General features: G+C 36.3%; 1 protein-coding gene across 1 annotated transcript in view; it reads left to right on the top strand.

The window, feature by feature from the left end:
• The first annotated feature begins 22014 nt into the window (after positions 1–22014).
• Positions 22015–25478, top strand: part of kcnip1b (Kv channel interacting protein 1 b) — a 50286-nt gene continuing 46822 nt past the window's right edge. Inside the window, exon 1 of the mRNA XM_051121113.1 lies at positions 22015–22810. Coding sequence (XP_050977070.1) covers positions 22723–22810 — 88 coding nt within the window. The 5' untranslated portion in view covers positions 22015–22722. The remainder of the gene's footprint in view (positions 22811–25478) is intronic.

Below are 25478 nucleotides of genomic sequence, written 5' to 3'. Positions count from 1 at the left end.
CCCCTGCTTAGAGCCTAAGTAGCGGTCTCTTAAGCTCTTTCCTGAACAGGGATGCTTCCCTCTGGATCGAGCGGATAGCCCACCTCTGTGATCTGGGTAGTTAGGTCAGTCCCTGCTGGTGTCCCCTTCCTGACTACATAGCTATCCAAGGATCTCTATGTGCTAGCTCAGTTACTGCCCTCTTCTTAGGGTTTCAAGTAGTGGTCTCCTTGAGCCCTTGTCTATACAGTGCTGTCTCCCACCAGGGTTTTAAGCACATACCCCACTCTTTGTGGTCTGGGTGACTTTGCAGGAAGGTCTTCTCTGGCTATCTAGGCTAGCTATGCAATCGTTACATGGTCTACCAGCTTTCACAGGACCCCTAAGACAGCTATCTGAGGATAGCTGCATTCTAGCTCATTGACTACTTCTCCTATGGGATTTTTGTAGTGACCCCTTACTCCTCTTCTAGCTAGCCTCTTTGGCTGTCTTGTGTATTCAGGCTAATATTGCTCACATAGCATAGCTATCTGAGGATAGCCGTGTGTCCATCTTGGGTGGGTTATTCCCCTTTACTTACATCTCTGCCAAGTTCCGTATGTGGCCCCTGGCATCAGTAGCATGGCCCCTTTCTGAGGAAAGGTCTGGTGCATGTCTGTTGCTTCCTTGATGGTTCCACCAGGTCATCAGGCATGTGCCTCCGTATGGCATAGTTGGCATTTCGTTCTCCAATGTGTCCCATAGAGGGAGACGCAGCGTTGCGTTCCCTAGAAGGGGAACGTCTCGGATTACGCACGTACCCATGGTTCCCTGAGAGGGAACAAGATGCTGCGTCCCCTCGCCATGCCTCTGGCTTGCCTGTTTACATCTCCTTCAGACAGCTCCTGAAGACCGCAAAGTGGATGGCATATTCGGCAGGTGCCCTTTTATACCTCCGGGCACCCCGCCTATGATGTCATGGGCCAGGTGGGCCAATAGATTGGCATTGTTTCACATGTGCTTCAGACACTGGATCTGCAGACTGCATTCCCCAATGTGTCCCCTAAAGAGAGACACAGCGTCTCGTTTCCACTCGGGGAACCATGGTTACAATGTGTAACCCGAGGCGTTTTTATGGTTCTTGAATGTGGTTTTCACACTCACCTCTACACTTTCCTTGTCATAAGGGTGCACAATCACAGTTACCTCTCGAAGGTATGTAGGCTTAAATTCATGAAATTCTGTCAGCATAATTTTGGCCACCAGGTCTTTAGGAAAGCCAAGATTCCCAGTACCAATAGCTGGGAAGATGACTGAAGCCATTCTCCAGTTTTCTGCTTTTTTCAAGCAGTCTTGAATTATCTGAATAAGTGGTGCCTTTTAAATTGCAAATAAATATATATTTTATTATCTTTAAAGAAAGTACCACATAAAAAAAGCCTAAAGCCTACATATCAGACACATTTACAATATCGTTTAATCATAAAATCAGTTATCAGTAAAAGTTAATTTTTGGTAAAATTTAATTGCAAAATTGTTATTCTCACCGTATTTTTTGATCTTTTCCAAAATGGGCAAACTACATGGAAGACTTTTTGACATTTTAGTTTATAACCATCTGTGATGACCATTTCGCCATAGTTCAGGTTGTTTGAGTGAGCAGCTTCTGTGATTTCTGTCTGGAGCTGATGACCAGCAGTCTGAAGGAGTGCTCTGGAAACGGCACCTTTATTGAGATCCAAGTCCTCTGATATAGTGTTCACAATAATATCAGCCTGCAGGAAAATAAACAAACAAACAAATAAATAAATAAATAAATAAATAAATAAATGAATATTTTGTCTAATTTTTCAAAATATACTTATATATACAAATATGCAAGAAAAATTTATTTGAGAAGCAACACAGTGTAACACAAAGCAGAGGTGAAGCTTGCAGGGTTGGGGGTGGACTTGTATAAGTAAAAAGTAACTATGATTCACTTACACTTGCATCTTGGATGTTTCCTTTACCCAGAATGATTTGTAGTCCCCCTTGAGTAGTTTTGGTCACAAGAACACCTTCAGATTTAGCTGATCTGCCACCATAGTTTAAGTTTTCTCTTCTCCAGTGTGCTTGTCCTTCAAAGTCTTTATTACCACTGCCTTTGGAACCTTCAAACTCTTGGTTTCTTTGGCCATAGATTCCACAGCCATGTCCATTTCCACGATTGGTGTGTCCATAGTCATTATGCCCAAGTGGTTTTGTTTGATTAGAGAAAGTCGTTTTGGGATTATAAACAGCAAACTCCTTTCTGACAGCTTGAGTCATGGCATTCACAGTGCTGCTATTATTGTCAACCAAGTGAATCTTATTTAATGTGCTACTAGAACCTCTGTGATTATGATATTCAATGTATTCATGCACCTCCTTGGCAATTGATTCAGTACAAAGATCGAGAGGACAACCAAATATCCCTGAGCTAATAACTGGAATTGCAATAGAGGAGCAGTTTTTGCTTAATGCCTGGTTCAGACTTTCCCTTATAGCATGTCTCAGGCGTTGCACAGTGGTATGTCTGTCTGAATCCCTAAAGCGAGGTCCAACAGCGTGCACCACATATTTACAGGGAAGACGACCAGCGTTAGTGATGATGGCATCTCCAGGCTTCAAACGTCCGTTTACTTTTGTGTATTGGTCACAGTCTTGCTGCAGACATGGTCCAGCAGCTTGAAGAAGTGCTAAAGCTAATCCACCAATGTGCTTCAGATCTTCATTAGCAGCATTGACCACAGCATCAACTTGGAGCTTGCAAATGTCGGCCTTCCTGACAGTAACAGTTACTCCACCTGGCATTCGAACCTCACAAGAGACCTGGCCAATATCTTCAAAACTAACTGGAGTAAATTCATCCTCCTCCTCTTCCAGCATGTCATCTTCCTGAACAACCACCACAAATCTTTTTTCCTTCAACAGCATTGAGAGCATAATTTTACCCTGCTCCATGAAGTACTTTTTTGCTCCTGCCTTTTTAATGGTTGTTTTGTCCGTGTAAAGAGCATCTGCCAATATTTTAAAGAAAGTGATAGCTGGCTGGACAAATGTTCGCTCTCCAGACAGTTTGATCCATGGCCTCAATGAATCAAAACTTACTTTCACCTCATCAGACTTTGTAAAATGCTGCCAGTCTTTTGATTTTCTCTCTTTTATGTATTCAGCCACTGCATGCGATTTGACACAAACAGTTGTTTTAATTCTAGTATGTTTCTCAATGAAATCTCCTAAACATTCACTGACCTCCATCACTGGTTCTCTGAATCCAGTCACTATTACTTTGTCTCTTTGTTTAGATAGGTTTATAAACACAGATGTCTTAAATGAATTTTCCAGGTGTTTATGGAGATTCAGCCACTCTGTCTTATGAACGACACCCTGATCTTCTAAAGTGAGGCCTTTGGTTGTAAGTACTGTTTTTACCCTCTTCTCTGCATCAGCAAGTGCTTTTTCTGTACTCCCAATCACAACAACATCTCCACTTTCGATTGTGTAGACAGCAGTTATTCCATGAGATATGAAGAGATCTCTGGACATTTCACCACAATCCACTGATCTCAGGAACTCCAGGACTGAATGATCAATCTGTAAGTGCTTCTGTTTCATATTTACTTTCTTCTCAAAGAACCAGACTTTGAAGGCAAGAGATTCTGTATGAAGACCTGATAAAATTAGTCTGTTCATTTTAATGTCATAGACAATGTGCAGATTTGGAGAAACAACACTTTTCAGGCCATCTTGTTCAAGCAGAGAGTATATGGCAGGGGACATTTCCAAATACTCTTTCACACTTTTCTTTTCTCTCTCCATTTGTTTTGTTGCATTTTCTAAAGTTTCTTTAATGATAGGTTTCAGTCCACTTATGTCCTGGTTCATTCCTGCCAGTGTCAGCACCCCTTTAGATGCATCCATATGTGTGAAAACCTGGTCTTTCACTATTTCCTTAACATCTCTCTCCACTTTTGACCACAAGGCGTGTGACACCGGCCACTCAGATGTTGTGTAGTTTGAGATGATTTTCTTGAAGGCATCAGTGGCATTCTTACTCCAGCTATTAATGTGATTTCTGGTAACTCCATTATGTTTCAGTAATGCTGGATCAGGACTGAGCAAAATTTCAGGTTTGTCCATGCTTATTTGGCAAAATATCATGCGGTCTGTAATAGAGGAAATCTTCCCTTTCTTGAGGATGAACTCCCTGATAGCAGGATGTACACTGACTGTAATGGGTTCAGGTAACTTTAAATGTGGCCTGACACCACCATATAAGACAATATCCAGTGATTTAATGTAGGGATAAGTCTTGACTAGAACATCACAGATGTTATTTTCTTGCTTCAAAACTTTTTCTTTGGCTGTAAAGAATGAAAGTTTCAGATAAAGTGAATCAATGTTGACCAACTAAGGTAAAGAAGTTTTACCAAATCTTAAACTGTAACAGTAAATTGCACATGTATTTACCTTCTTCATCCTTAAAGGTAATAATGGCTGCTTGTTCTGATGGAATTGTGATAACTTCATTTACTGGACCGCCCCATTTCTCAAAATACAGTTCCAGCAGTGTCTTGTTGTTGTTGGCCTCAGGTGGAAGATTCTCCACCCGCACACATGTGCTTCTTTCCAGTGCACGAGCACTCAGATTATACTGCTTAAACTTTTCATGTGTCCTGCTGTCTTCGAGGAACTTTTCTGCGGCTGTTAAAAAGTATATTTTACAGAATATGATAGGCATATATAATCCAGTAATAATAACAACAATGTGTAACTATATGCATCAGCAAAGTATTAAAGGTGTCATATAATAACAGTGATGGTAAATCTGACTCTTTCACAAAACAATTATTTCTGGTGTGATGCCTTAGTTAGACGAATTTTGATGACTGCAGCACTATGCAGCGAGTATCTGAATAAAGAGTAACTTCTGCTTCAAGATATCCAAAACGTCTCCTGGTCTCTAAGAAAAAAATTCACAACACTGGCAATGAGGTTTTAAAAAATGCTTCACCAGTTCTGTAATGTTGTTGTCTGTAATGACATCATTAATACATAATGCTATCATCCTCACATCTGAAATGGCATACTCAAAGCAAAGACAGTATATTCTCAGCAATCTCTGCCCCCAAACTGTGGGCAGAAATTGCAGTCCTTGTGGCAGTCCTTTTTACTTCATCATACCCAAGAACCAGCGGGGGTTATGGCTGATCTTGGATCTTTAAGTTTTGAATTGGGCTCTGCACAAGCTCCCATTTCATGTTGATCCAGAAACAAATTTTCATGCGCATTCGCCCCCAACACTGTCACACAGCAAGTGACCTAAAGGATGTGTATTTCAACGTTTCAATATTGCATTGATACAGACTGTTTCTTTGGTTTGCTTTTGAGGATTGAGCGTACCAGTAAAAGGTCCCTTTAGGCTGTCCCTGTCTCCCTGCATTTGAAACAAGTTGCGGAGGGTGCCATTGCACCACTACAGAAAGTAGGCATCCAGATCATCAACTGCCTCAATATCTGGCTTATTTTAGTTCTGAGATCAGTTGTGTGAGCACAGGGACCTAGTGCTGAGGCACCACTGCCATCTGGGACAACTGGGAAAAATTTAGCTCTCCCTCATGCAGAGCATCTTTTTTCTCGATATGGAGTTTGACTCAGTCAACACGACTTTACGTCTCATCAGCGAGCATACTCAGTCAGTGCTGGACTGCCTGAATTTGTTCAGGGAGCAATTTAGAGTCTCTTGGGGCATATGGCATTCGCAGCCACAGTAACGTCTCTCAGATTAATCCCCCCCAGTAAGGTTACTTGATCTGGTTCTCAGATCTAATGCTCCTCCCAACAGCCCCTCTCTGGGGAATGCCCTGTGGAAGGACTTCCTCTCTCAGGGATGGGGCACAATTTGGCACCCATCTCTGGAACCTCCATGTGTGGCTCCTGGATGGGACGTGGAGGACATGTCTACCACTGCTTGTGGCACGCCACTTGTCACTCTTCCAGGCAGACATATGCCCTGAAGTGAAGCCTCTTCACTGAATAGTGTTCTTCTTGCCGAGAAGACTTCTGGAGATGCCAGATCAGTGTTGTGCTTTCCTTTCTGCAAGAGTGATTTGAGCAGAGGCTGTCCCCCTCCAACTGAAAGGTGCGCGTCCTGCTATCAGAGCGCATCACATGGCAGTGTTCAGAGAGGACAACAGAGAGCTCCCTTTAGCTGCTAGAGTCAGTCAAGCTTAAAATCCTGTCTCTCAAGACAACGCTCCTCACCACAATTACTTCCATCAAGAGGGTGAGGGACCTCCAGGCATTTTTGGTCAATAAAAACATGCCTTGAATTTGGACTGGCTCTCACATCATCATGAGATCGCAGGCTGGATTGTTTCCAGAGTTCCAACCACTCCATTCTGGGAGTGGTCCTTGAATTGCTGTGTCCTGTCAATGCCCTGTGCATCGATGTGGACTGCACACAGAGCTTTAGAAGCTCTGAGCAAGTTTTTGCCCACTTCGAAAGTCAGCATAAGGGAAAGGCTTGGCCCACTGGCTAATGGATGCCATCGCCTTGGCATATCAGACATAAGGCTACAGTTTCTTTTTTTTTTTTTTTTCAAGGCCAGCTGAGCCTGTAATAGAGCTAGCCTAGTTCATGTACTCTTTCATTCTTTCTTGTCTCTTTTTTAAAGAAAATAATATATGCAATCGTATTAGAACTGGCCCTATTTGCTTATAAAAAACTGGAATCGGCCATGAAAAATCATAAACAGTAGATAGCCTACTGCAGTTCTCATGTCTATTCTCAGTTCAGTTATAGTGTAAGGTTGGAGTAACTGCAGTGTTGCTAAAAAGAGTTGGCATAGTATTATATGACACCTTTATATACACACACATATATATATATGAAAATGTAAACATTCTATAGGAGCAAATCAACTTGCCACTGGGATTTTTAAAGGTCACAACTGATTTTCTTAATTCTGGAATTAATTCCATGCTGAAGTTATTTTCAGGAATACGACTGATGTTCTCCACCAAAAGACTTAAAACGTCTTGATTAACATCCTCTGGAATGTTCTCCAAGACCACAGCATTTGACACTTCAGGTTTCTTCACGTCCACATCACTTTGCAGGACACTTTGACCTTCAGGAAAATTAAAAAGTGACATGTTTATGTTAATTTAACCATCAAAACAATTCAGGATCATTTTACTGGTACCTAAGTGATGCCTTTACCTTGAAGAGGAAATAGTTTTGAGTATCAGCTTTAACAGTAAGATAACAGTAAGATAACAAAGATTACATGTGCATATTCCCAGATAATTTACTTACTGGGTTCCTGATACTAACATGCCACATTGCGGGATGAAAGTAACGAGTAGGGAGTTTCTTAGAGCCCTACTATATTTGCATTCCAAGTTGTGACAGCACATTTAGCACACAACCCTTGACGGATTCTAATTAGTTGTGTTTTAATTACAGTAATGATCAATCTACAGGTTATTTAGTGTTGTAACACATCCTGAAGTTTGCCTTGTCAGGGTTTTTCAGTATAAAACTAAATCAGGTTCAGATGTCTGGAGTTCCCAACACTTGTTACATTTGTCCTGCTACAGTGACAACAAGTGTTTCTTTTGTCCTGCTGCTAATGTGGTGACTTTCTGTGTCTTGCAGCATGTATTAAAACATGTTTATGTCATATTATACCAACAGAATATGGCGAGTGAGGGTGAGAAAGACATATCTGTCAAAAACATCAGTCTCAGGGCAGCTGCTAAGTCACATTTACATTAGTCACAATGTACACAATCTTAGCTTTTCCACCTTCACCCGTAATCAGACTACAGTTACTTTTTTATTGATTACATGATTACATATTATTCACACAATAGCCAGATGTTTAAAGGGGTGGTCAATCAGAAATCCTGTAAATATCTCCCTTTGCATTGAACTTTGTACGTCGTAATTTTGCAGATTAAGTTAATGCTCAAACAGCAACATTACCTAAAGTTAAAAAGTGAACTCATAATCAATGACCTCCTTTAAGTACCCCTGAGATTTTAAAATAAATATTTTATCACATTTGCATACCTTGATATAATGCACTTCATGTTGTTAATTACAATGAAAGAAATATTTTTTCATTCTTTGTATTTTTTACATCATTATGGTTTAAGATTATCCTGTTTACATCAATGTGATAAACAAGTTAGGTCAAAGGTATCTAAAAGTAAAATCTAAAAGTAGTCTGAAACAACAATAACACAAAACAAGAATAACACAAAAAAATATATAGCTTGTGTTACTTTTGACCCAAATGTGTGTTACTTTTGTCCCAGCTGACCGGGTCGTTAACAATGTGCAACTTATGTTCAAAGTGAAACTATACTGAAGTCATTCTACATTTAAACAAAATACCACCTGGTATTGATAGACCATACTTATGATCACAGCAACAAAAATATATCTTTGTATAAAACATTGTCTTTTAAAATTATGTTTTTCTGAAAAACTACTTTCGGTCCTGATCTTCCCTATCAAAACCAATAAAAAAATCACAGGTAAGTAAACTGCTAGAAACCAAAGTCCAGATGATCTACTTACTTGGTTCCTGGTTTCCACATGCCTGAAACAACACAAACATAAAACACTTAATGATTACACAAATAAATAAAACTATAAAACGAGTACAGATAGTTAGTTCTCTCCTCTTCGCCTTTTTTCAACAAAGTGACACAAATAACAACCATCTTCCTGGAGAAACTCTAAAATGTGTCTAAACCTCTACAATAACATATTTTATGATAGACCATCTTATTCATAAGTAATATTGACTTGACAATCTAAATAGATTTGTAGAGCTATAATTGTACATTTTGTAACAAGTCTACTCACTTTTTGTGAGGGGCTGGGGTTGTACACTTTCAGCTTGATTTGCTGATTGCCAATGGTAATAATGTGTTCAGCCTGGGAGAGCACAGCATCTCGACCTTAAACACAAACAATATTTTTCTCTCACAAATGGAAGATATTTTAATAGTTTCGGCAAAAACTAGCACAGTAACACCTCAAAAGCTTGATTACATTTGAATAAATATTAAGAAGTTATTTTAAAAGTGATAACCTCTTACACCTGTTTTGTGTGTAGCACTTACTGTTAGATGATTTGAAAAGAATCGTTGCAGAGTTGCTCCCATTATTACATTGCACCATGCAGTCTTCTCCCTGAGATTTTTTCTTACTCTGAAAGTGAATCTGAAGTTTATTTTTCACACTTTTAGCTTGTTCAGGCTGCCAATCTCCCTCTACAGTGATGGGATATAGATACTCTTCCATCATGATTCATCTGCTTAATGAGAAAAGGGGTCATATAGTTAGTATTTATATAGGTGACTACTTCCTACTGCTTATATTCACTTTCGTTTTGTGTGTGTGTGTGTGTGTGTGTGTGTCTCTATCTAAATTCCAATAAACATGGCAGCTACATTTGTAATGTTTGTAAAATTACTCACAGTGATGCTCATTTAGCATTTCATTTTAAATTATGTGAATTAACTGCTGTCTGTGTGCAGTTAGCTTTTTCTATTTTTGCATGTAAGGTCTCAGCAATTCATTTTTATCTAAGTCCTTTGATTTTGTTCAAGTAGTAATACTCTACAACCAGCAGATGCCAGTATAAGACATAACATAGAAGATATATGAGACATGAGTCAAAACACATCCCGGTTAGTATGTAAAATTGTAATTTCAAGTGTTTTAACAAATTTGTAACATTCAGAGATATTTGCTTATTAGCATTTATGATACACTTTCTGGCCTCTCATTTATTTCCAAGTAACTCAAGGCTTTTATCTCACAGTCAAATACAGCAGGTTTAAAAGTTTAAGCCTTATATCTGAAGACCAGAATGCATAAATCTCATAATTGCCATTCATCCAATTACATTAAAGTACATGCAAACTTTTATTACAAGGTGTACCTCATGAGGTTCGGGCTGTTATTAGTTCTTTGATCTCTGTCACCTTTTACAGTTTAAGTTCAATAACAGCTCCTCAACATCATTAGCCTTTATTCACCCAACTGTGAGAGTCAGAGAAGGAGGGCAGTGTCTGTTTGAGGTCTGCTATAGTACTGCTTCATGTGCAAGCAAAGAGCCCTAAATAAATGATTATTACTGACAGCACTGAGTCCTGGCCCAACACAAAGCTTCAGCAATTACCTCCCTTCACACACAAAAAGAAACACGGAGCATGGAATTCACAATCAGTGCAGGTGCGACTAAAACGTGCAGTTGTGTTACTAAATTAGAATATGAGCACAACACTAAGCATGCAAACCATGCCCCCCCCTTTTGACCATCCTTCATGAAATATTGAATTAAGCTCCTCCTCTACAATCTTTCCGTCTGTATGTACTACAGAACATCCCTGGAAAATAAAGCAAACACACACACACAGATAGATGAGAGAGAGAGTTCGACTATGCTTCATTGATTTTGCATGCAGTGTTGTTACAGAAATCGAAGGCGAAGTCAGCATGAAGTTTTCTTGAGGGTGGTACGCTATTTCTGCTCTTGGTTTTAGGGAGTAATGATGTTAGTGGAGAACAGTGAGCAGCTTGTGAAGCTCAGGATCAATTAAGATATGAGCTCTGATAAAATTAGCATGATCAAATCTGACAAGGATGGCTTCCACATAATGAAAGCAATGAACCTTTCTTACATTCTGTGATGACATTTCATTATTAACATGGTAAATCTAACAGATTTTTATATTTTCATTTTTTAAAAATGCAATGTACATTTATAACAGTACATTTTGTGTTGTACTTACTTGGCACTCAATTACAGGAAACAAGTTAACGCTGCTGCGTCAGTGTTTCCAATACAACGGCAGTGAGAGTGAAGGCAAATTTGACATCTTTCTCATCTTTTTTTACTATTGGAACAAATGGGAATGCAAATATTATATTTGGTATCATTTCTGTTCACCACTATAGATGTTTATTCAACTATGACAACTTCTGCTTCTGAGAACCCAGAAATGTGAAAAGAGTGTATAGTGGGATAGAAATGAAAATTTTGTTATTTACTCACTTTAAAGGGTTATTCCACGCCAAAATGAAAATTTTGTCATTAATCACTTACCCCCATGCCGTTCCAAACTACTGTCTACCCAGAAAAGTATGAAAGACATCATCAAAATAGTCTGTCTGCCATCAGTGGCTCAATCAAAATTTTATGAAGTGATGAGAATAATTATTGTATGCATCAGCGTAGCGCAACTTTGGAGAGTATCCACTGGACACAAACTGAAAAACAAAAACAATTCAGATTGAACTACTGATGGCAGATGGACTATTTTGACGATGTCTTTCATACTTGTCTGGGTCTTGACAGTGGTATTTACCTGGCAGTCAATGGGACTGTCACAAGCCTCCCGGTTTTCATCCAAAATATCTTAAATTGTGTTCTGAAGACGAGCAAAACTTTTACAGGTTTGGAAGGACATGAGGATAAGTGATTAATGACAAAATTTTCATTTTGGGGTTGAGTAACCCTTTAACGTCATTCTAAACCCTGTATGACTTTCTTTTTCCTGTAAAACACAAATGGTGATATTATTATGTCCTGACCTGATCTCATGACGACAACGTACCTGTGGGAACTTTTTCGCAAGATGCAAAATACGCACCAATAAGTACATATCACTGCAGTTTCTAACAGAAATGAACACTAGAGGCGGTAAAACAGCGAGCACTTCTCAGATATCACAGAGATGTCTATTTGACATCTGCATTTACATCTGGAAGATTTTTTTCGAGTGTTTGCTCATCTGCAATACGTCTATAGGACGTTTCCTATCAGATGTCAAACAGACGTCTATTAGATGTTTTTAAGATGTTTATGATTTAGAATGTATGTAAAACTGACATCTTACAGACATTTCGTCAGATGTTTGTACATAGCAGATGGTTTCCAGATCAAGTGATCTTTAACAGACATCTTGCAGACATACGCATGCTATCTGGGTTGTAATCATTTTTGTACACAGTTATGATTACAGCTCCATATGTTTTGGTTTCCAAACACAACAAGCTTGCTTGGTAGCTCAGCTGGCACAGAATTGGACTTAGGATGTGGAATCCTTGGGTACGAACCCCATGAAAAACATGACAAGCTAAAACGGCATACTTGCGATTGCGTTTTTGTGTCACATTCGCCTTTGTTCATACTATCAGGTAAGTTTAGGTGTAGTGCAGATTTTATGTTATTTTAAAACATCACAGAGCATTAATTATAGTGCCACTGAACAGACATTTCAAGCCGGAACTGCAGTGACACGTACAAAACCAACGCTACATAAATCGTATCATATGTATGTACATCTGTTAGCACCTCTCAATGGACATTTCACATCAAATACACAAAATGTGCATGGCGGTACGCATTTCGTGTCTTGCGAGATCGTTCCCGCAGGAGCGTTTTCGTCATGAGATCAGGCTTAATATGTTAATGCAATACAGTGAATGACCGGAGCTTTTAAGCTTTAAAACAGATGCAATCCCCCATCGTTTTCGATGCCTCAACCATTGCTCAAGCAAAACGTTGCCTAAAGATGCTAGGGCCATCATGTACCGTGTTGGCTTCAAAGGAATAGCTTACCAAAAATATAAATGTACTCACCCTCAGGCCAAGATGTAGATGAGTTTGTTTCTTTATCAGAATAGATTTGGTGAAAATTTGCATTACATTGGTCATTAATGGATCCTCTGCTGTGAATGGATGTCGTCAGAATGAGAGTCCAAACAGCTAATAAAAACACCACAGTAATTCAATAAACAAATCCATCATTAAGAGATTTTTAACTTAACAAACCGTTGGTTTTGGCTATGTGTCCTCTCCATAATAGTGCATTCTCTGGTGAAAAAGTTGTCTCATCTGAATCAGAGGAGATATATGCACAGATCAAGCACTGTTTACAATAAATGTGGACTGGATCTTTTTCAAAACAGACCCAAAAGAACTACCATAAAAATAATCCATATAATTTGTACCATTATTTGAGAGAAATTCAGATTAGTCAGATCTGTACACAAATTGTTCAAATCAGTTTTGCAAAACTGGATCAACGAATTCATTCCAAATGTTTGACACAAAAGTATGCATTTGCTACCTATGACTTCAAGAACAATTTCACTAAATTGAATGAAAATTCTGTCATTACTAATTTCATTCTAAAACTATGATTTTTTTATTCTTGAACATACAAGGAAAGCCTCATTAATTTCATAACACTGAAAAGAGCAGCCAGGATACAAAAATCCTGGCTATTTTTCCCCTGCACTGACGTGCTCTTTTTGGTGTGTTTGTATGTGTGTGCGTTGTTCATGGACACTATAGTACTGTGTGGATCACTTTTCTCTTTCAGAAGATGAGTTATGACAGTCATAACCAAATATTACAACAAGAAGCACTATGTGACACAGAGAAAAAGAGAGTGAGTTACTGAAAATGTCCTCAGCCCAGTGAGGTATGAAACACTGCGGTCTAAAAGCTGTCTGTCTCCTTCGGTTACATAACTATGTTGTGTGTTTGCACACTATGTAACTTTAACCCAAACACTTACAAATCTCTCTCTCTCTCTCGAATCCCCCTGCCCTTGAACCTCCAAGCATTGATTTTTATGTATATTTCCTTATGCCAGCATCATCATTGCTTACTTTTAGTCTTTCATAATTAATGATCGTAAAACTGTGCTCGATTTTGCTCACAAAGGCGAAACTTTGATGGATTCACCGTTTCTGTTAAGGGCAGCCAAAATGTGCTGATGTAAGGGGATCACATGATGCGAAGGTCCAATCATCGGAGAGTTTCAAGGAGCACTTCTACTGCAATATTCAAGTAACACAAACCGTTAGTTCCATAAATGCTCTCAGTGCATTTTAAAAGACTGATCGTGATGTGTTAAAATTAAGCTTTATAAAAAGTATAACAATGTAAATATTATTATTTAGCACAGGCTTGACTACAGAATATCTCCAAAGAACAACCACACTGACAAAACACCAGAACAATGCAAATCACATGAGACCAGCAAAAAAAAAAAAAAAAAAAAAAAAAAAAAAAAATTCACCACAGTGAGAAAGAAAGCAAGATTATGACAGAAAGAGCCCTGAGGGATTTCTTCTGGTCATGGTTGGTCAAAGCGGTGAAGAAAAGCAGCGTGATTGAAGCACACATTCTCTCCTTTCCCGAGAGAAACATGAAGAAAACAATTACCTACGTGTGAATATGAGTGAAGCAAGCAAGATGTTATGTCTGTTACCCTTAATGTAAAATGAGCTCAAAAGCCTGGGATATTTCTGAGATAGGTGCTGGAAGAAGCCTGCACAGTAGATTGTACGTTTCTTAGAATTGTTTATATTGTGTAGAAAGAAAATAAAGAGGACGTGTGAGAGGAAAAGAGAGAGCGAGGGGGGGAAGAGAACCAGCATCACATGGTTTCATTCAGGGGCATGCATGTGAGTCAGGATCTAGAAGACAGTGTCTATTTTTACTTCAGGTGACATCAGGCACACAAGGAAAAAACAGATATATGTTGCATTGTCATTACCTTCTCAAATCCTTGTATTTTGTGAGTCATGGAGACCATGAGATGCTGGATGCTTCTTCAGGTATTGTGTCCATGCATCCTGAACCACACACTGTTTTCGATGGGGTAACCATTGTTCATTGTTCATCCATCCCCTAAGATCCTTGATTCTAAATAAATAAATATCCTCTGCATATCCTCTGCAGCTGATTATAACATCAAAGTAACCACAAGTAATGTACTGAGGACAACTGAGGAACTCATATGTAACTATTACAGAAAGTTCAAATGCTCACTCATGCTTCAGAGAGGAAAAGCGATGCATTAGGAGTGGGGGTGTAAACTTTTGAACTGAATGAGGATGTGTATATTTTTTCTTATTTTGCTCTTAATGCATTGTTTTTCCTTCTAAACCATCAGTGAGCGTTTAAACCTTCTCCAATAGTTGCATATGAGTCCCTCAGTTGTCCTCAGTGTGAAAAGATGGATCTCAAATTCATACAGTCATTGTTGGAAAGGGTTCAAATACACAAAAATGCTGAAAAACCAAAGAATTTGTGAGACCTGAAAGATTTTTCTGAAGAACGGTGGGCAGTTTTAACATTTTTTATGTGAAATATCTTATTCAGGTCAGTACTAAATAAAAAATAACATGTATTTTGTATGATCCGTATTACTTTGGTAAAATAATGAACATTTTGCAGATTCTGCAATGTACATGTATACTTTCGACTTCAACTGTATCATTAAGAGGTTTCTAATTTCAAACTGTTGCTTTCATCTAAGAGTCCTCTATCCATAATATGGTTGTTTCCAGTGAAAAAGTCATCTCATGTCAATCAGGAGAGAAATATGCACGTATCAACTATTGTTTATTAGCGAGAACAGACCTAAACAAATATGTCAGTGGATTTTTTCATTGAAGGATGCATTGTTCAGAATTATAAACTGATGGACTGGAGTCGTGTGGAATGCTTTTAGATTACTGTGATGTTTTTATCAGCTGTTTACACTCTCATTCTGATGACAACCATTCACTCCAGAGGATCAGTGATGTAATGCTAAATTTGATCCAAGAAAAAACAAACCCTTATAATCATTTTATTAGCTTCCTAGTTTTTCCATTCGCTCATAAGTTGTATAACATGTTGATTCATTTAAAAGTAATCCAAACACAAATTAATAGTCTACATAATGTAAACTAGTTAAAAAGAAGTTGGTGGTTCTAAAATAAGTGATTTGAACACTTCGAACCATCACTATAGCATTCTCAGCTGACAGTATATGGATTTATTGCTCCACTGAGCTTTCGCTAGGTGCATATCTTCCTGTCAGTTTGAAACCTGCCTCCAGTTCACTTCTAAAATATAGTGCCACAACTGTCTGGCACCTGCTATCTGTCACCTATCAGACGCACTTAAATCACACATGCTCTGTCCATTATCGCATATAACGCTGCGCTAAATAGAGGCTGTGGTATCTTACTTTACAGTGATGGCGTTTTCAGGTGTATGGGGGTTAGTGGAGGGGTGGTGGGCTGTAATCCATTAGGTGTTATAGAGCTTTATCATTTTGGCTTGTGAGTGCAAATTCGTATTGATTTATATCATTATGTTCCAATGTATTATTATCTCTCTTCATAAATTACACTACATTTATGTCATACCACTACCTCATTTTAGCATATTAACTCTCTACAGATCATTAACTTTCTTGTTCTCCCATAAACTAACTGAAGTAAATTAGAAACCACTGGTATTCAGAAGATGTTAACTCTGCAAAAAAACTTTTGTAGTCTTCTTTTTCAGTAAAAATCTAATGTTTTCTTTCCCAGCTGTTTACCTTGCACAGACATAACACCTGGGTTTTTGTCAACCGAGTCTCATAAAAATATGTACCTCTGGGTACTTTTCTGCAACACCGTTTTTTTTACGTACCTTACTGCATGTTATGTGGCAGTTTCAACGAGCAATGTCCACTGAGAGGCGGTAAAACACAAGTTCAATATGTGAACCCTGGCACGTTTTTATTATGTTGATATGTACGTATTGCTGTGTTTTTATTACGTTGCTTCAGGTACGCATTGCAGCGGTTCAGAATTCAAATACCCGGGGACTGTTATCAGGGGGAACAGCCTAAGCCCTACACCAAACCCAACCCTAAACCTACCTGATAGTGTTAACAAATGCAAAACTGATATAAAAACACATTTGTTGATGCAACCGTGCCATTTGAACTTCCTTTTATCCATATTTGAACTGTTTTATCAAACCGTAGTTACACAGGATTCGTACCGGAGCTCTTCACCTCTCAAGTACATCTCCGTACTGCGTGAGCTACCGAACAAACCTACTGTCTATGAAAACACATAGATATGAAGCTGGATATGTGATGTTAACATTCAAAAGCATCAGTTTTCAAATCTCCCAGCATAATAAAATGGTTTAGAAGTCATAAGTGAAAATGAATAAAAGTTGTCAAAGTTTTATTTCCTCTAGTGTCGTTTCTTTTGGAAACTGCAGTGATACGTATTGGTATGCATTTCAGTATCCCCAGGTAAATTATTGCCATGAGACCAAGTAAGTTTTTGTAACTTATGTGTGTTTTTAACATAAACTTGTATGTGTTTGACAGTTTAAGCGCAATAAGACATGATAGAGAATTTTGTTTAGTACTCACATGCCATGTGACAGTTGCTTTCTGTGTGTTCGTTTCGGATGTGCGCTCAGAAAAACGTGTATCAGAAGTTTAAACTGATATGGCTTTAAGACGCATGATTTCAGCACGACAGACAAGATAATCAAAACCAAACAGATGTTTTTTGGCAGAGTATTTAAGGAATGAGCTGTAAAGGCACAGCCCTATTCTGGAAAAGGGGGCGGGGATCAGCAGCTCATTTGCATTTAATTAGCTTGTTTCTGCTTTCAAAATAGGCATTTTCAAAAGGATATAATAAATTATCTGTGGTGTATTTTGAGCTGAAACTTCACAGACACATTCTGGGGACACATGAAACATATTACGTCTTGTAAAAAGGGGCATAATAAGTGCCCTTTAAGAGATGAATTGACTATTGTAACTATAATCTCATGGGTTTTGCTGTATCTCCTGCTTGAATCTAAATTGGAATACAGCAAATTTACTGCAGGTCTGACTCACAGATGACACATGTTTGGCAGGTAACCTGTGTCAATCAAAATCATCACTTTTGTAGATTTTTGCATGACCTTTAAGAGTTTTATTCAGATAGACTTCGTTTTTTTTTTAATTATAATTTCGAAAAGTGCACTCTAAAGTGTTCTCTAAGCAGTCTAGAAGACTGTGTTGTTCAGAGCAGTGGGACTGAACAGGTGCAGTGGAGCTAAAGAGGAGTCTGAAGGTTAATTCAACAGTGCCGAGTGCAGTTCCTTGCCCTAAACGCGTGTGCGTGTATCACTGTGTGTTTGTGTGTAAATGTGAGCCGTGGCAGCTTCATTAAATGGTTAGCAGTAAAAATAGCCTGAGATGGGTGCGCTCAGACAGTGTGATGTAATGGCAACTGAGTCTCTGGCGTGTGTCGATGTGTGGCAAGGAACATTTTTGAGGTGCACAGACTTTGTAGGATAGATTGGGATGGGATGGCGTTTTTTAATGGGCACACTGGAGGATCGTTAGCTGTATGCAAACCATCAGTCCTTGAAGGAACTCTGTGTTTGGAACAGGGCATGAATATTGAAGCAGAATTTTTGCTCCTTTTTAGGAGCCAGTTTCTACAGTATATATATTCATAATCTCTTTCTAAATATATTATTTGAGACTCTTTAGATGCAGTTAGACTAAATGCATCACAAACAAATGCATCCAGCAGCTTACAAAGCAATTGATTTACAGAATTGGGAATGTTAGACCTGCAGAACTGAAGCACACTGCAGCTCTTGTTAGCTGATGCTTCTGCTTTGAACGAATCCTCCTGTTCTAACGTAAATCCCACAAACACAAGCAACCTGAAGTGCTTTACAGACGTTTGCCGCATTGAATTTTACTGCACGGTATATGCATGTTACTGCATAATTATGTGAGACACCATTTTTTATCATTTTAAGCACAAGAATAAATCATTTTATTTTCATCTGTGCTTATAAAAGATTTATAATCTTGCAGAAGCAGAACTGAAATACATGTACGAAAGGAAATCTAGACACTGGAGACTATCTATATTAAATTGCTTCAGTTATGTAAATCTCCTAATCAATAAAAACAAAACTCTCACTCTGTCTTGCTTGCTCTCGATCCACTTTGCACTTCCACCCACACAGTCCAAAAATATTTCGATATGCAACGCAGGACATAAAAGGGCTTTTCTGAGCATGTCTAATAGAATAAGAAGCATCTGCTCTGGGGACATGCTAAACCTAACCTTTACAAACCTCCCACTGGCAGAAATAATTCAAACAAAGAAACAAGTATTCAATTACCACATTACTTTTATGTTTAAACTGACATTAAAAATGTCACTTTATGCCTAGAGATACATTTTATCTCTCAGAGGTTGTTGTTTCCAAGAAGCTCTCAGCTATTTCATTGCGGTGTAAACTTTTGCTAAGATGTGTCTTTTAAAAATCCTTACAAAAAAAAGTAAACAGTTGTTGATATACAGTATAAAGATGTAAATAATGTGGATGTCATTGTACATAGTTTGGACATGAGAAAAGTTAATGTGGAGAAATATGTGAGATTTTGGGTTATTTTCTGAGGAGAAGAGCGAAACAGTGGATCGTTGCATATCTCTTTGCATTGCATCTTTCCTTCATATTTCCTTTTAACTTTATCTATCTCATTCCTCCGGCATCATCCTGCCATCTATCACAGCTGTCACTTCTCGTTACCTCTTTCCTCTTTCTCTCTCACTTTCCTCTTCTTCTGTCTGACTATTTTGGGTTCCCCTCAGCCAGGGCAAGAATGATAAATGAGGGCGAGAGTGGGCTATGTGTGGGAATTTGGGGGTGGGAACAATGATATTTCAAACAAGCAATATTGCAGCAAACAATACAGTATATATATTCTCACATTAAGAATATTAATGTTTAGTTACATTTGTAACCACTATTGGGGATGGTCATGGACCACTATTAAGTCTCTGAGAAGCTAAGAGGTTCTAAATTTTAGATTACAAAATAGACTTGTTTAGGTCCAAAATATTATAAAACTGTAATACAACATAATCTATGGAGCAGAACAAAAGAGTATTTAATAGAATATAATATTTGACAGTATCCACATTATGTATAAAGTATATAAAGTAAAGTATATAAAGCAAGGTTTCCAGTGTCATTCGCTTACATATGTCAGTTGTACACAAACAGTCTGTTATGCTGCTTGATACTCCAAACTTGTATTAGTTTTACTGTTTTCTGCATTTTGTCATCCTCCTAGTTGTAAAAAGTGCTGAGTAATTGTAAGTCTTGCACATTCACAGAAAATAGCTTAATAGAATAGAATAGAATAGAATAGAATAGAATAGAATAGAATAGAATAGAAGAATATAATAGAATCTGGAAAATATAGCAGAAGAATCAAGTTTTTAATGGAACGTAATCTAAGAACAGAGTAGTGAAAAGAAAAGAAAAGAATAGAATAGAATAGAATTGAATAGAATAGAATAGAATAGAGACTTTAGTTTAACAGAATAGAGCAGAAGAATACAGTTTTTAAAAAAATACAACCTTTAACGCAATGTTGTAGTATAGAATAGAATAGAATAGAACAGAATAGAAAATATAATATAATTTAAAAATAGAGCAGACTGAATTGAGTTTTACTAGAATATATTCAGAATATAAGTAGCATACAAGAATAGAATAGAATAGAATAGAATAGAATAGAATAGAATAGAATAGAATAGAATCTTAGAATAGAATAGAATAGAATAGAAGCCTTAATAGAATAGCATCTAGCAAAATAGAGCAGATTTTTTTTTTTATGGAATATGATCTTTAACATTATAGTATGAGATATAAAGGGAACTTGAATAAAATATAATACAATAGAATAGAATAGAAAAACAAATATTAAGAGCAGAAGAAGAGTTAATAGAGAGTTAATAGAATGTAATCTTTTTACAGAAAAAAGAATAGAAATAATAGAATAGAAAAAAAAAAAACTTTAGTAGATCAGGGGTGCGTTTCCCAAAAGCATCGTTAGCTAACTATGGTGGTTTAGGTCCATTGAACTCTATTGGTAACGACGGAACTTGCGACCATAGTTGGTTTTGGGAAACGCACCCCAGAATAGAGCAGGAAAATAGAGTTTTAATAGAATACAACATTTAACAAAACATTTTGGAATGGAATAGAAACTTTGATAGAAATATTAATATAAAATAGAGCAGAATAAAACTGTTTTTTTTATATATATAATACAATCAGAATGTTAGAATAGAATAGAAACAGTAGAACAGAATACAGCAAAGAATAGAGTTTTAATAGAATATAACATTTAACAGAATATTTTAGAATAGAATATAAACTTTGATAGAATAGAAATGGTAATATTAAAAACAGCAGAATAGACTGGAGGTTTTAATAGAATATAATCAGAAACAGTTAGAATAGAATAGAATAGAATAGAATAGAATAGAATAGAAACTTTGGTAGAACAGAGCAGAGCAGAACAAGAATAGAATTTAAATAGAATACAACTTTTAACAGAATATTTCAGAATAGAATAGAAACTTTAATAGAATAGAAATGGTAATATAAAAATAGAGTTGTAATACAGTATAATCAGAAGAATAGAATAGAATAGAATAGAATAGAAGCCTTAATTAAATAGCATCTAGCAAAATAGAGCAGAAAAAAAAAAACTTTTAATGGAATGTGATATTTAACATAATAGTATGGCATTTAAAAGGAATTTAGAATAGCATAGAATAGAATAGAATAGATTAGAATAGAATAGAATAGAATAGAATAGAATAGAATAGAATAGAATTCTTTAGAGGAGAAGAATTAGTAGAGAGTTAAATTAATATAATCTTTAACAGAATAGAGTATACTATAATGGAACAGAATATAATTTTAAAAGAATATAATCTAGCAGAACGTAACAGAAGAATAGAGATCCAATAGAATAGAATAGAACAGAATCTTTAATATAATATGATACGGTGTAATTTAGCAGAAGAAGAGTTTTTAATAGAATATATTCATTAACATAATAGAGTAGATTACAACAGACATTATTTATTATATAATAAATAGAAACTTTCATACAATACGATCTAATGCAAACATATGAGAAAAACGGATCAGCGCAAAACAGAATCAAGTACAATAAAATATATAATATATTATAATATATGTTATATATATATTATATTATAGCTCAGCTGCTAAGGCAAGTGCGAGAGAGGTGGGCAAGAGAGAGAGAGAGAGAGAGAGAGCAGTAGTCTTCTGTTGTATGCTGCAGGGATCTGTCCGGCAGCACAGAGCAGTTGGAAACGCTGCAGCGGACCACCGTTTTCTCGCCACAGCACCACAAAACACACACCACACACTCACACAAGCACACACACATACAACTAGAGTAAGAGGGAAGGAGAGGCGTAACCAGGAGAAGCATCGTCAAGGAAAAGGAAAGCCACTCTTTTGTCTCCATGGACACTCAACTTCCTCCAAGCAGTTCTTAGTCCGTGTAGCGCAGCAGCGGGCTCTTGCCATCCGCTTAATAATTCATCAGGTCGGTCTCTGAGCTTTGTGACTGCAACGCTTACCAACTTTCCTCCTCTAACTTTCGCACAGCAGCAGTCGGCTGTTTCAGCAACTCTCCTTTTATACTTCAAACTGTTGGCAGAGAGGCAGAGGAAAACAAGTCCAGGCACTTTGTGAGCATCTTGTGTGTGTTTGTGCGTGTGTGTGTGTGTGTGTGTGTGAGTGTGTGTGTTTGAGCAGAGTGGGCAAAAGGTGTGTGTGTTGTCTGGACGGAGGACATCCTGCTCATCTCATTCTTGGACTTGGGACCCATTCTTAAAACCACAGCTCTTGTGGGTCTGGACGAGTGAGAGGAAGCAAGAGAAGCACTCTGGAGGCCACGGAGAGGCTCATATGTGAGCACCGCTGGTGAAAGCAGTGCTTAGGCTGTTATAGGGGCTGTGTGTGCACCCTTGGATTCTCTGTCATCATGGCTGGCTGTACCAGCCGCTGCAGACAGGGGGTCCTAAAGCTCATTCAGTCCCTTCAGAGGCTCGTCTCGGGAACCCTCAGCAAAGGTAAGACACCTGCATTAACTTCAAACTCAAAGGGGAAAAAAAAAATGTTTGTTTAAAATGGTGAGTACAGGTAAAGTGGGACAAATTATAAAGTCTCTTTTTTTTTTTTTTTTTTTTTTCCAATGATGGTTTTTAATATTACATTCATTTAATATTACATTCAATACAATTGTTTTTCCAAATATTTAAATATCATAATAATAAAGTGTGTTTTAAATATGTCATTTAACCTATTTACTGTAATGTTATATTCATTTTTTTTTTTAAATATTACATTTTTTCATATTTTTGTTATTAATTTTATATTAATAACATTTTTGTTTTTTAATATTGCATTTACTATAAAATTATTATAATGTTATATTCCATATAAAGTTTTTAGTATTCTATTTATTTATAAATTACTTGTCACATTTATGTTTTTAATAAAGTTTTTGTTTTTAATATGATATTTAATATAAATGTTTTATTGTAAGCTCATTTTCAATATAACGTGTATATTCATTGTTTGTTATTAATGGTAATATGTAATGACATTTTAAATATTTACATTTTTTAATATTTATAATGTATATGTTATAAAATATTTGTATTTAATATTTAATAACATTTTTGTTATAGTATGTATTAAATATAAAGATTCTATGTTAATATTATTTTATTCAATTTTATTTTATTACAGATAAAATTGTAATGTATTTATTATAAGGCATTTTTAAAAATAAATATTATTTTCATAAGTCTTTTTTTTACATTGTATTTACTATAAAAACATTTTAATACCCTTATATTTAAAATGCAGTTTTCTATTTTATTCTATATTATATTTAAAATAAAGTATTTGTTTTAACATTATTATTATTTTTTGTTGTTTCTTTTAATATAATGTTTCATAAAAATATTTAATTTTTGTTTTTATATTTAATGCAAATTTTTTAGTATTCTATTTATTATAACATTTTTTTCAATATTATTTTTATTTTATTTTAAAGTTTTTGTTTTTAATTTTGTTTAAGATATTGATATAAAGATTTTAAGATAATTTTCAATGTAAAATTTAAATATATTTATTTTAAATTATCTGTTATTAATGGTAATATTTAATGATGTTTTTATTTTTTACATTTGTATATTTATAAATATTTATTGTAAAATAATTGTATTTAATTACATTTGTATTATAGCGTAAAGATGTTATGTTAATATTATTTCATTCCATATAACATTTTTAATATATTTTATTATAAGGTATATTTATGAATATTATATTACATTTTTTTACATTATATTTACTATAAAGACTTTTTAATATCCTTATATTTAATTTTTCTTCTGTGTAGTGTAGATAAGAAATTTAGTCATTTAAAATGGTATTATTTCTGAGGACATGAGCCATGCAGCGTCATATTTTAAAACAACCTAAATGACAAACCCAAATTTTGGAAAGTGTCCCAACTTACATGTATTTCCATTAACTGTTTCTTATTTATCTGTTGTTTCTTTTTTGATATTTCAAGCTGTGTATTACAGTGCCAAATAGATACGGCAATATTAGGATGGAGTTCCAACACCTCACTCTTTCACGTTTCACCTGGAATCTTTCATCAGCACACATTTACACCTCCTTTCAAGTCCTATAGAAAATCCTCCTTTTCATCACTTGTTTTTTTTCTTTGAAGAGCAGTCTGGGTTTTTTGTTGGGCAATGACATTCGTTTCTCTCTTTCATTCCTCTTATCTCTTCTTCTTTTTCTTTTTTTCCGAGTATCATAGCACTGTGTCAGCAGAAAAAGCACTGCATGGTACGTCTCCATGCCGACGGGGCCCATGGAGATGCTGGAACCAAGCAGTAGCTGTTTATCTGCTGTCAGTGAGTGCAGAGAGCCGGAACCTCGCCGCGCACTGCATGATGAACCCCGCTATCTCTCCACTCCTTCATTATATCTTCCTCACAGATAGATACTCTTCCAATACACAGGAGAGCAGGAAGTTAATTTAAAGAGGATATTGAGGATTTGGAGCCACACTATAGAATCTAAACCAGTCTCTCTAGACCACTATAGCAACACAGTAAGAAAATAAGACACTAAAGCTGTGAAAGAAAGATGTGACTCGAATATTTTGTGTGTGCTCTAAACTCATCTTAGGGGTTATCTTAGGCTGTGGGAATAAAAATAAATAAAGAAGTAGATAAACAGTAGATAACCATTCCACCCCTGATGGAGTTAGAGTAGAACAGAAATACAATTCAATACAATATAGTACAAGCTGTTGCAGAATGCAATAGAATATTTAACAAAATAGAGTAACACAGAGTAACAGCAGAACAAATCTGTATGAAAAGAAAAAGAAATGGAATAGAATAGAATAGAATAGAATAGAACAGAACAGAATAGAATAGAACACAATAGAAACTTTAGTTGAACAGAATAGAGCAAAATAATAGTTTTTCATAGAACACAACCTTTAACAATATATTGTAGAATAGAATAGAATAGAATTCTTTAGAGCAGAAGAATAGAGTTAATATAATCTTTAACAGAATAGAATAGAATAGAATAGAAACTTTAACAGAATATAATGATAATATAATAAAAAATAGAGCATGGGGTAATAAAAATAGAGAATGGAGTTTTGAATAGAATATAATCTGAATACAAGAAGATTAT

Source organism: Labeo rohita, chromosome 10 (genome assembly GCF_022985175.1).
Source record: "Labeo rohita strain BAU-BD-2019 chromosome 10, IGBB_LRoh.1.0, whole genome shotgun sequence".
Lineage (NCBI taxonomy): Eukaryota > Metazoa > Chordata > Actinopteri > Cypriniformes > Cyprinidae > Labeo > Labeo rohita.
Note: the sequence above shows the minus strand (reverse complement) of the source record. Positions and strands in the feature narration are given on the sequence as shown.